The 12,750-nt window shown below is 38.5% G+C and overlaps 1 protein-coding gene across 1 annotated transcript in view; it reads left to right on the top strand.

Moving 5' to 3' along the window:
* Positions 1–12,750, top strand: part of dnah7 (dynein, axonemal, heavy chain 7) — a 181,672-nt gene that overhangs the window by 128,712 nt on the left and 40,210 nt on the right. Inside the window, exons 48-49 of the mRNA XM_037539674.1 lie at positions 3,277–3,431; positions 7,124–7,314. Coding sequence (XP_037395571.1) covers positions 3,277–3,431; positions 7,124–7,314 — 346 coding nt within the window. The remainder of the gene's footprint in view (positions 1–3,276; positions 3,432–7,123; positions 7,315–12,750) is intronic.

Genomic DNA, 12,750 nt, shown 5'->3' with positions numbered 1-12,750 from the left:
AAAACCCTGTTTGGGCCGTAAGGCAGAATATATTGGCTGCCTTGGTACACTCTCAGAAAAAAGGTGCTAAACTGTCACTGGGGCAGTACCCCTCTTGTCACTGGCATGGATCCCTCAAGGGTTCATCTCAGCAGATTTAGTCAGGTAAACATAACTGTACCATAATCTATTGAAACTATATTTTCTAAGTTGTACTGACAACTTATTTAACTTATTTAAGGTTCACAATTGGACATTAAAACCACTGTTGTCCCTTGGAGGGAACATTTACATTGTTTGTACCTTGACAAACAAGAAACGTACCTGCACAGAACCTTTATTTCTAACAGTGTAAAATCTCTCTTGGTTAGCGATATTTTGTGAATTATTCTGTTTGATTCCCATTCATGTTATCCTTTTTGTTTACCTTCAAGCCCCCATCCAACAAAATGTCTGTGCATGGGCCTGAACAACTGCCCAAGGAATGTGCTTGTAGTTAGTGATGACCACTGTTTTATAGGTTCTAATGGCCTTGATGAAGCACATGTTGCTGTGTGGATCCTGCATAAATGTCCACATGGGTGGCAAATGCCAGTGAGCCTTTTAAATAATTAGCTGCTCCTTTCTTCACTCATTTGGTGCAGAAGAAATAGGTTGCACCACTTCACTTGAAACATGCAGAGGTTAAACAGAGCTAGCACTCACTTTGATATATACTTTGATGCTCTGATTGGTCACAGATAACCTGCAATTAATCTATTATGTCAAACCAGAAAGATGCAGCGAGGACTTGAATGTGTATTTATGTCAAGCATGGGTAAAAGGAAAGTGTGTGATTATACATTGTTGAATGTTGATGTTCAGTAGCTCTAGCTTGAGAGAGTAGAAAGGCTCAAAGAATTCAACATGATAAATGCGAAAGAAAACATAGAAGTGGGTCATTAGTATGAAATTGTATTGCACATAGCAAAAAGCTCCATGCCAATTAGGCGAGTTTCTCAATCTGTAGGTTCGGGAGCAGTTTTCTCAGACAAAGACAGATGAAAAGCAGAAGCAGGACCCTCCCAAGTTGGCACAGCTTGAGGCTCAGTGACTCTATAAACTTTTTTTGTGTCTTGGCAAACCTCAGAGCTGGGTTTCTCTTGCTTTTTAACCCAAAAGAGCTGGCAAAGTTGAGAATGTGATCACAAAAAACGTAACGTTCGCTTTGCCGCCTTTGTCACTCTTTTACTGAGAAAGTCTTTGAAGATGCCGCAGAGTCTCAAAATATTTTCATACTGAAGAAGACACGCTTTCATACTGAAGAAGAAGCAGCTTTGGAATTCATTGTACTAGCGCAAAAATGGAGCTTTGATGACTATGGCATCTCTCAATTACTCAGACTTTACCGTCACTGATGCAGAAACAGAAACATGGCTTCTGATTTGTCTTTTTAAACTTTAAGAAAGCGAAATCTTGTCTCATCACCAACACCACTAATCGTGCACTCATGCTTACCAGAACAGGTGTTTTTCTTGACTTCAGATGGTCAACTGAACAACTACTGATAGACCTGGTTGTACTAAATCATATATGCTCTTGATTCTTGCTAATTTTCTTATAGTATTTATGATGATTTTTATTTATCCTAATGGTATATGGTATTTTACAAGCGCAAGCAATGCTTATTGCCACATAAATTGCTTTAAATAATGTGCTTAGGTGCCCAAGACCTTTTCACAGTTTTGTACATATATACAATATCTCATATTCAGAATATAAAGTTATTGTGCAGAAGCATGTAGAGAATGTGTTTGTGTGTATGAGGGTAAATTGGAGCGTGTCTGTTGCAAATGATGTAAATAAAGTCAGCACAGGTGCTTGTTTGATGCACTAAAGCTGATTTATGAATTGTGTTTTTTCATTGTTCGTCAGTTTCCTTAAAAAGATGAAAAGCAGTTTGTTCATCAGTCAGGACAGTCAAATCTGCACTCATTTGTTGAGTAAGGGCCAGTGAGTGTGGATACAAGGTAAGTGTTAGGGTTACAAAATGGCCAGTTAGTGGATGTCTAAGGTAGGTGTTTCTTATAAAGTGGCTGGTGAGTGACTGTTGTACAATACTGTGAGACATAGTAAAACAGCAGTAGCACTCTTGACTAAGCTGACCAATAAAATGAATTATGGTAATAATGACCTTAGTGGTGTCTGTATAAATGCCTATGCTCTTAGTTTTAATTACTGGGTTAACGGTCAGGTACACACACTCTGATCATTCTGCTGGCATACCAAAATCATTGTTTGGTTTGAAGGATAAAGCAGTTATTTTGACAGCTGGGGTACTCTGGGGAAACTACCTTCGCTTGGATACACACAGTTTGCCTTGACAGGAGTTGGATTGCAAGTGCTTTCCGCTCCAATTCAGTACCTATAGTAAGGAACCATTTTCCCAGGTTCCTTTAGAGGCTGTTTTTTATAAACCCTACAATAAGGCCACATGCGTTTTCACAGCATTTATTGGAGAAAGTTGATGTACTCAGGCAAGCCACCACTGATTCACTGCACAAGGTTTTTTCTTTTTTTGGACATTAGTTGGTGGTAGATGTTCTTGCGAAGCAATATAATGGCGTTTTAGAAACCTCTGTGATGATGCTTGGTAATGCACAGCCAGCCATTCTTGGGAACGTTATATTGAAAAGTTAATTAAGTTTCGGGTGAATAAAGATTCTTTAGAGGAGAGTTATATGCTCAAATGGAAAAGTGCTGCTGAGAAGCATTATTCTTGAGAACAAAGTAATAACCGTCTGGAGTTTGTGTCCCTAAAGTAGACACAATATTGAGAGCCTGTAGAAGTGAGAAGACTAAATAGTCTTTAAATGAAAGGTGATATTTAAGTTAGCCAAGAGTTACGTACTTACTCATAAAGTGTTTTATGTTTTCTATTTTCTGCATTGTAGAAACAAAACTATGACATAACATATGGACATTGATGCAGTAACCACAAAACTTCTGCTTTAGATTCTTCAAAGTAGCCCATGTTTGTTTTCATGTGGGTTTGGCCTCCTCTCAATTAGCTCCATAAGGAGCCACCTGGGATGTTTGTACAACAGGCTTGATCCACATATGCTAAGCACTTGTTGGCTGCTTACTTGTTTGTCATAATTTAAATAATATAAACATAAGTATTTTGACCAATTTGTTAAGATTATGAAAAAGATCACTTGGCCAGGTGCTTCCAATCCTTTGACTGCTCCTGTGTTTGATGGAAATCATTCTTCTCTGGTGTTCCTTACATATTCCTCAAACATTCTTCCTCTTCAGTAATGCAAGACGATGGCCGCTGATGATCGACCCGCAGGGACAGGCCAACAAGTGGGTGAAGAACATGGAGAAAGCCAACAGCCTGCACATCATCAAGTTGAGCGACGCTGACTTTGTGCGAACCCTAGAGAACTGTATCCAGTTTGGCACACCAGGTGATTCATTGTGCAGTATTTGTTTGTCAATGTGTATTACTACAGGTAGGCTCAACGCTTTTTGTATGTTTATCTTGGAATCGTATTTCTTTATTATTCGACCTCCCAGTGTAGGTAATCAAGCAGATTAGAAGATTAAATTGTGTCCTTAGAAGGTTAAAGGAATAGTTGAAAAATTTGTATTATTATCTCAGCCAAAATATAATCGATCAAGACATGTTTGGTGTCTTGAGAATCGCTTCTTTTGCTTTGCATTGCAGCTAATCCCACCAGCTAGCATCATACAAACTTCATGCCTACATTATCAATGTTTGCACCAAAACTGCACTGAGTTGTTAAGTAATATCAAACAGGCGTGGTTTCTGACACAATTTGTTTACTGTTGTGTATAAAATTAACAAAAGACAAATCAAACAAAGAAGGTGCTAGTGTTCTCAGAACAGTGGACTGACCACTGAGTCAGAGAAGTCATGAGAAGAAAAATTTATAAAGCGAACTTGTAAGACTAAACTTTGGAATTGTGGCTGCAGATTAATTTGGGAAAAAGTTGCTCAAAAAAGAATGGAATTGTATTCCCTTATTCTTTCAATCTTATTAACCCTGCTGAGTTGAGCAGCTCTTAAGCCAGCCATTCTGAGAATTTGACAATGACTTCTTAAGTCAGAGGAGCTGCGGTGTGTGCACACCCACGTTGGCCGAAGTGAAAATGGGTAGAAGCTTTCTGTATGCGACTGTGTGTTCTGTCACTGCATAAAAGATGAAGGAGGATGCACTGTGTTTTTTTTTCTGTGCAAAACCACTAAGAACACAGTTCGGATCACTAAGCACTTGTTACTCACTAGGCTTGTCAAAGTAAACATAAACAATTCTTATTCATGTCTTTGCTTACTCTAGGGGATGGCTGGCGAAAGAAGTACATGATAGTATATGATAGTACAGTTGAGTTGCTAAAGAGCTATCAGATGTAATTTATTATATAGCTATTAATTATGTTTTACAACTAATTAAGCCCATGTTAGAGCTGGGTAGTAGAATAGTCACACTTCTTCATTGAACTATGTTTTTTTGCTGACTTATGCCATAACAGTTATTAATAGTCATTCCCTTATCTTGCTAATGGTCATCAAATTTATCATTGCTGGGGTATTTTGCTAAAAGATTTATAGCAACATGCAGATCAGATTAAGAGTTGTAGTGACACAATGGGAATAAAAATGCTATAAAGCTGCATATAAAGTAAAACAATGTGATCAATATAGCTATAAGTAGGCATACAGTTGTTTACACAGTTTTGAGTAGCTGTATGTATATCATTATCTGTGACCTCCCAGTGTAGTCATGCAGATTAGCAGATTGAATTGTGCCCTTAAAGGGTTAAGGGAATAACAAGTTGAAAAAATTGTATTATTATCTCAACCAAAATAATAATTGATCAGTCAAGACATGTTTGATGTCTGGAGAAGCGCTTCTTTTGCTTTGCATTGCAGCTAATCCCGCCAGCTAGCATCATACAAACTTCATGCCTATATTATCAATGTTTGCACCAAAACTGCACTGAGTTGTTAGGTAATATCAAACAGGCCTGGTTTCTGACACATTTTGTTTACTGTTATCTATAAAATTAACAAAAGACAAATCAAACAAAGAAGCTGCTGGTGTTCTCAGAACAATGGACTGACCACCCCAGAGTCCAGACCTCAACATCACTGAATGTGTTTGGGATTACTTGGATCATGAGTAAAAAATGTAATACGGACTTGTAAGACTGAACTTTGGAAGTGTGGCTACAGATTTCTTTGAGAAACTGAACATTGCTCAAAAAAAAGAACAGATGTTGTAATAAGGGTAAAGCGTAGACATCAGTCAAGCTTCCACATTACTGCTACTGTTTTAGCACATCATTTTGTCAGTTTATACAGATACAGTGTCAGAAATCACATAAATAAGTCTTTTTGAGACTCCTTAACACTTTAACACAGTTTGAGGCAAGTTTATGATCATGCAGACAGACAGTCAGTGACGCTAATTGGTAAGAAAGATGTTTTTATTCCTTGTTAGCTACATCGCTGCATTGCAAAACTAAAGAAGCAAACTTCAGACACCAAACATGTCCTGGCTGATCAGCTACATTTATGGTAAATGGGAAATTCTGTAAATCAGATTTGTCATCAGGATATTGCCTTAAACTGCAGTCTGCATCATTCACAGCTTGTCTGTATTACAGCACAATTTACCCCCATTAACTTCCTTTGTTATCCTCACAAATCGATCATCCCAGTCATGCAGCCTGACACTTTTGATGAGTTAACCAGGCAAATCTCCCTCTTATTTCTATCACTAAGGAAAGTAAACAAATCTGGCCGCCCCGGGTGCAATACCGCGCCCCCTCCCCGGGGGTCTCCCTTCACCCGCAAACCCAAACTGCAGATCAAAGTAGGAGCTCGAGTTACAGATACCTGTTGAGAGGTGTTGGTTCGCGCCTTTTCTTCTCAGGGCGACATGGAACGCTCATTTCCCAGATTTCCACACTGTGCCGCTGCCCGCAAGCGCTATCCACCGACTAATTTCGCGCATCCGCTCCTCTGGGGCGGCCCAGACGCAGGCGAGAAACCTAACACACAAACGAAAGAGTACGCAAACTCATCCTCTCCTGCTTGTCAGCTCTATCCCTGAGAGGAGGAGGCAGACGAAGGACGGACAGAGCTTTCATTTGAATTCTACACCCCCCAACATTCCCCAAGTTTTTAGCCCTGAAGATGAGTTGTCATCCTCAAATTCCCACCTCAACAGCATGCACCCGACTGCGCGCCCTTTGAGTAAATAGCTGTTATTATGAATCATGCTTCCTTTTGTTGCTCATTTGGTCGAGTGGGTGGGTAGGTGGGTGTTTTTGCACACCTTGAGCTCCACATATGAGAGTTTGAGAGAGAGAGGGGGCTTCAAGATAAGGCACACTGCCTGCTGTCAAGACAACACACATTTGTAAACTGAGACATTATTTCAAAGTAATATGAAGAGGAAATTTCTTTAATGTGGCGTTTTGTTATGTAGTTGTTTTGTCCAGCCACTTTTATAAACTATAAAACTGTTGTATATCAGATTTGAAGTGCCATTGTTTTTATTCACTTTTAGTCATTTATTAATTTATTTTTTATTTATCCTTCCTTCCTTTTTCAGAAATGATAGCTTCTTGGCAAAAATGTATTGATTTTGACGCCTTGTCAGCCTTTTTACAGTTTATTTAATTTGGATATATGTAGGAAAATGTGGGGATTCATTCATTTATTTATTCATGCATTCATTCATTCATTCATTCAGTCAGTCAGTCATTCAGTCCTACAGATGGATTATTCTCAAATTAGTAAGATACAATTATAGCAGGAAACATGACTGAATGTTTCATGGGAATAAATATGGCCCCAGCACAAGTTATGCTACCTTATTGACCTCAAATCACTGATATTTTAAAATGAAATTTAAAAATTTTTAATAGCAGCAATGTCATACCATATGTCTATTTTCCTATAAACATTGTGTACCATACCATGCTTCATATTGCAACATGTTATTATTGAGATATGTTATCCCATCTTGACAGCCATGTGCTGTTACACACTATCTAAACTCACCATACTGTTCATTTCTCTCTTCATACTGTTTATATACATTTGTACTGTTTATTTCTCTTTTAGTGCTGCTGGAAAATGTGGGTGAGGAGCTAGACCCCATTCTTGAGCCTTTGCTGTTGAAGCAGACATTTAAGCAGGGTGGAAGTGTGTGTATCCGCCTTGGAGATTCCACCATAGAGTATGCAGCAGATTTTCGCTTCTACATCACAACTAAGCTACGCAACCCTCACTATCTACCCGAAACGTCAGTCAAGGTAGGGCTCCATAACACACACACACACACACACACACACACACACACACACACACACACACACACACACACACAAATTAAGGCAGTATTTTCACTGTGAAACTTTCATGCAACTTAAATAGCTTGAACCCTACATGAAACTAAATTGAACTTAATGCAAAGCATCCTGCAACTTGCTTGAAACTCAGTTACAACAGTTGCATGTCTTAACTATGTGGAACAAGTTTCATGACTGACACAAGGTTGCTTTTTCATTTTGTCAGTTTCCTGAGCCACAACAACAAACATAATATTTTTAAAAATGTAATATTCCTGTAACCAACTGTATTAACTAGCCAGCTAAAGGAACATTGTAGTGCTTCTGTGTATTATGTCTATTAAAATTGAAATGGTTGCATTTGTACCTTATACTTTTTGGCTAATTTAGCCTTCACGAAGATGCTGCTGATAAAGTCTTATTATATGTCGTACATTGTCAAATACTCAAACTTACTTTAAAATGATCCAGTCGTCTGAAATGAGTTAATATTTTCGAGACGTCCCTGAGTTTTCAATTTGAATCTACAGAGGTTTGAAACTACACTGCTGAGGCTTCATGGGGCTCCTTTCACTCTTCATTGCTTGCTAGCAGCTCCCTGCATCGTCACAACATTTCACACATAGAAACACAATGTCCTAGTTAATCTGCTAACAGTCACATTGCAGAAATATTTCACTTGAATATATTAATTAATAATATCCAAGACGATTTCCATTCTGCTAGCAGAATGACCACTATGGGCACTGCAGCAAAGGGTCACAAGGTAAGATGGTAAGCAATCATTAAAAGATTTAGCTTTATTTACAATGATTCTAAAGGTCTATTTGTGTGTCTGTCAGATGAGTTATCAAAATTTGTTTGGCTCCTGAACAGGAATTGTAGCTCCACCCAAAAATTTCTTTGAATTTCAGCAGGTGTCAAGATTGTGTAATAAAAAGAAACACACACGCAGCTGTAATGATTTCTTCATTACAGACAAACAAATCCCAGAAACCTCACAGTGGAACACACTAATACACAGACATGTATACATTTCTGCATGGTAAACAGAGTAAGTCTAAAACCGCAGTCATGGTAAGACACTGTACGGCACTGTTATTCAGGACAATACCACGCATTCACTTTCAGATACACATAAATACATTTACAGATCTGATGCTCTTTCTGTGCTTACTCATCTTCGCTGTCCAAGTTCAGATAGCAGTGATTTTATCTTGAGATGAAAGGCAGACAACTCTGAACCAGAACAGAGAATTAGAGACAAAAAGGCTGCACAAGTGCTACAAAATCACTTAAGGCTAAGATACTGTCATTTGGCTCCCTCGCCACACACTAGATAAAAGAGAAAAGATCGCTGCCAGAGATTATCATAGGGGCTCGCTCGCTGTGGTTATCTCTTATTACGTTCAAAGCAACAAAACTTTGAGTCAATTTTGGTGCCCTAACGTCCATAGTTGGTATCATACTGACCACTTGATTAGAAACCCCTACTTTGCACTTTCATTCCGAAGTCTCCTTGAGGTCCACCTTTTTACCTTTTTGGGTACCACTAAATAGGTGTACAGATTATGCACTATTTGTCAGACTCCCTGTTCCTCATTGGTCAGTTTCTGACTGAAGGACCACATATTGTTATCCTGATCTACAACCCCAATTCCAATGAAGTTGGGACGTTGTGTAAAACATAAATAAAAACAGAATACGATGATTTGCAAAACCTTTTCAACCTATATTCAATTGAATACACTACAAAGACAAGATATTTAATGTTTAAACAGTTACATTTTATTGTTTTTTGCAAATATTTACTCATTTTGAATTTGATGCCTGCAACACGTTCCAAAGAAGTTGGACTGAAGCAAGTGTGATCTATGGCAGTCCTTTTTTCGCGTTTACAACTGGAACTTTACAACTGGAACTCTGAACAGTAGAGCCAACCCTTGTTGAAAGACCAGCCTGTTGTTCTACAAATGACAACTTGGTGTACTTGCTGCAATATTAGCAGTGGTCCTCGCAAGAACCACACTTCCAGCAATTCACCAAATGTAAAACCATCTAGGAAATCTCTGCTAACTTACCATTCCACAAAGTGCATCCCTAGAATGCAACCAACACAAAGTGATACACACAAACTCTCATTGTTAGTTGTTGTACTACTTTATACCAGGCTAGCAGTGCCAGGCAAGCAGTGTTGTTTCATGGTTTCACTGGCCTATCATCCAAAAATATCCAGTCAAGAGTCGCTTTCTGGACAGAAACTGACCAGGGATGAAGGGCTAGCGGATGTTTATGACATATGGGCTACATTGTTGGGGTTTCTAATAAAGTGGCCAGCGAATGTACAGTGAAAAGTACACTTCAAATGTTGAACAAAATGATTTCACCAAACATGTTGCTGTAAGTGTACTTATAAAGAACTCGATGCACATCTCTGCCCCTCTAGAGGCACTGTGCAGTGACATAGGCAACACCTTGTGACTTTGTTCACTTAAGCTTACATGAAATTGAGATTCAAGGTTGGTAAACACATGGCAAGTGGTAGAAAGCTACATGAAGGCCATTCAGCAGAGTGGGCTTACAGGCTACGCAGCTGTAAAAGATTTTATTTAGAAAACTCATTATTTAACTCAGTATTTAAGGTTAAAGCTGGTTAGGCATTAGTTTTCTCTGATGTTTGTAATGGAGCAACAAGCAAGATCACGCTGATCTATTTTGCCTAATTGTTGGATGTTCGCAGTGGAGATGCCAATGCACAGCTGCAGGGGACAGGTGCTGCTGTACGGTGTGTGTGTGCGTGTGTTTGTGTGTGTGTGTGTGTGTGTGCATGCACCCCTAATAAATCAGTTTCTCCCCAACAAACAGATGCAGAGGCGAAGTAAAGATATTTCATGCAGGGAGTTGTCTCTATCACAGTCTACCACCGATAAAAGCCTTTATAACATGGAATTCACTCAGATATTCATTCCTGTGTTTTTGACTCTCTAGTCAGCCAGTGAAAATCCTATGAAATGCCGCTTGAATGACTTCTCTTTGTCAATATTCATAATATTCACAAGATGCAAGTTCCCAGTTGTATAGTCTTTTTCCTGCTGCAGGAAGCTGAGAGTGGATCTTCTCAGTAAACTCCGGGCTGTTTTAATTTTCTTTCCAAGTTCTCTTTTGTACCCTTTGTTCTCTGGTAGGAGGTGTAAGCAATAATCAAAGCGAATGAATAAATGAATGAACCTTTTCATCGACATCCGCTTGCAATCCATTTCAGCTCCTCCACAGTGAAGGATGTATGCCAGTCATGCTTGGCTTAATTGATCATGTTCCATTTCAGACGCCACTGTAATAGCAATAACATGGCATTGATTTACCCAAGTAATAAAAATAAATAAACCCAAGCAACATTATTGAAACAAGGCACTTACCCAAGATTTCTCTTGATAGAGATTACAATCAGGCACCTCGTTCCTTTAATTACCCGGGCTTTGATGAACGTCTTCAGTTTCATGGGATAGCTTTCTTAAGTTTTTGACATGGGGATACAAGATGAAAATGTTTTTAGAATCTTTTCAACCTTTACCAGGGATGTTCCAATCCAGCATTTATGCCACCAATCCGAGTACACACAGTTTAGGTAAGATGTGCAAGGCTGCAAATGAGTACTACAGTAAAATTACTTCATGTTTGTGGCTAAAATAACCATTTCATTGGCTTATGATCCAGTTTGATTGGCCTGCCTGATGATTTGACTATCAGTTACTTTAACATTCTGCAGTGAAATCACTTCCGTTTTTATACATGCGTAGCAGTATACACTCTGAATTGATACCTTTAGGCTTTTTTGGATGTTTATGTAAAAAATAAAATTTTTTGTTCAAGTTGCATGCATGAAAATGTACCCTCAAAAGTACAATAGTGGTCTTAAAGTCAAGTTGTGTACCATAAGGTTTCATAAAATTTTGAACTTTTAAAATTAGAAAATCATCTACAGTGCTGAGTTACGTTGGGGTGTATGGAAACAAAGCAACACAAAATACAATTAAAATGGAATGTGGTATAATTATGTTCCCTTACTAAAGGTTTTGGAGACCCATTGACAGCTAAGTACATTTTTAATGAGAGTATAAATCATCTGTCTTTGGACAAATCTTAATTCTAAAATCTTAATAATAATCTTAACCCTATTTTTGAGTTTTTTTTTTATTTTAAATGATTTGAAATCACCCACTGCCCTTTACATTGATTGAAAATTGAATGATGAATAGACCAATAGAAATGCTCTAAACTTATTTTGGAGATATGAGGTTTTGGTCCGATAGTGATGAAATGCACTGCTTGTTACTCATGGTCAACACAGTCGAAGCACTGGCACTACAAGGATGTTTTCATAATCCACTATACAACCCCATTTCCATAAAAGTTTGGACGCTGTGCAGAATGTAAATAAAAGTAAAATGCAATGATATGCAAATCATGTAAACCATATATTGAATTGAAAATAGTACAGAACCAACATATCAAATATTGAAACTGAGAAATTTGATTGCTTTTTGAAAAATATTTGCCCATTTTCAATTTGATGCCAACAACACATTGTTGGGACAAAGTTGGGACGGGGGCCTGTTTACCACTGAGTTGTATCACCTCTTCAATTAACTACAGTCTTTAAGCTTTGGGAACTGAGGAGACACTGCTGTAGTTTTGAAAGTGATATGTTTCAGCTGCTCAACAGTTCGGGGTCTCCTATTTTTCATTTCATAATGCACCAAATATTTTTGTCACAGTGGTCACAGGTCTGCACTACAGGCAGTTTAGTTAAGCCTCCGGACTCTTTTAATATGGAACAATGCTGCTGTAAAACATGCAGAATGTGGTTTGACATTGTCTTGCTGAAATAAATAAGGCCTTCCCTGACAAATACGTCATCTGGATGGCAGCTTATGTTGCCAAAACATGTATGTATCATTCAGCATTAATGTCGCCTTCACAGATGAGCACGTCACCCATGCCATGTGCACTAATGCCCCCCTAAACCATCATGAATATTGGCTTTTGAATGGTGCACTGATAACAAGCGGTGTGGTCTTCAGGTCGGAGGACACAGTGTCCATGATTTCCAAAAAGAATTTCAAATGTTGATTCATCGGACCACAGGACACTTTTCCACTTCCCCTCAGTCCATTTTAAATGAGCTCAGGCCCAGAGAAGGTGGCAGCATTTCTGGATCCTGTTTATATTTGGTTTCTTCTTTGAGCTTTAGGGTTTTAACTTGCATTTGTGGATGAAGTGATGAGCTGTGTTCACAGACAGTGGTTTTCAGAAGTGTTTCTTTACTTCTGAAAGACTCCGCCTCTCTGAGATGCTCTTTTATACCCAGTCATGTTACTGACCTGTTGTCAATCAGCCACC

This window comes from Pygocentrus nattereri, chromosome 6, assembly GCF_015220715.1.
Source record: "Pygocentrus nattereri isolate fPygNat1 chromosome 6, fPygNat1.pri, whole genome shotgun sequence".
Lineage (NCBI taxonomy): Eukaryota > Metazoa > Chordata > Actinopteri > Characiformes > Serrasalmidae > Pygocentrus > Pygocentrus nattereri.
Note: the sequence above shows the minus strand (reverse complement) of the source record. Positions and strands in the feature narration are given on the sequence as shown.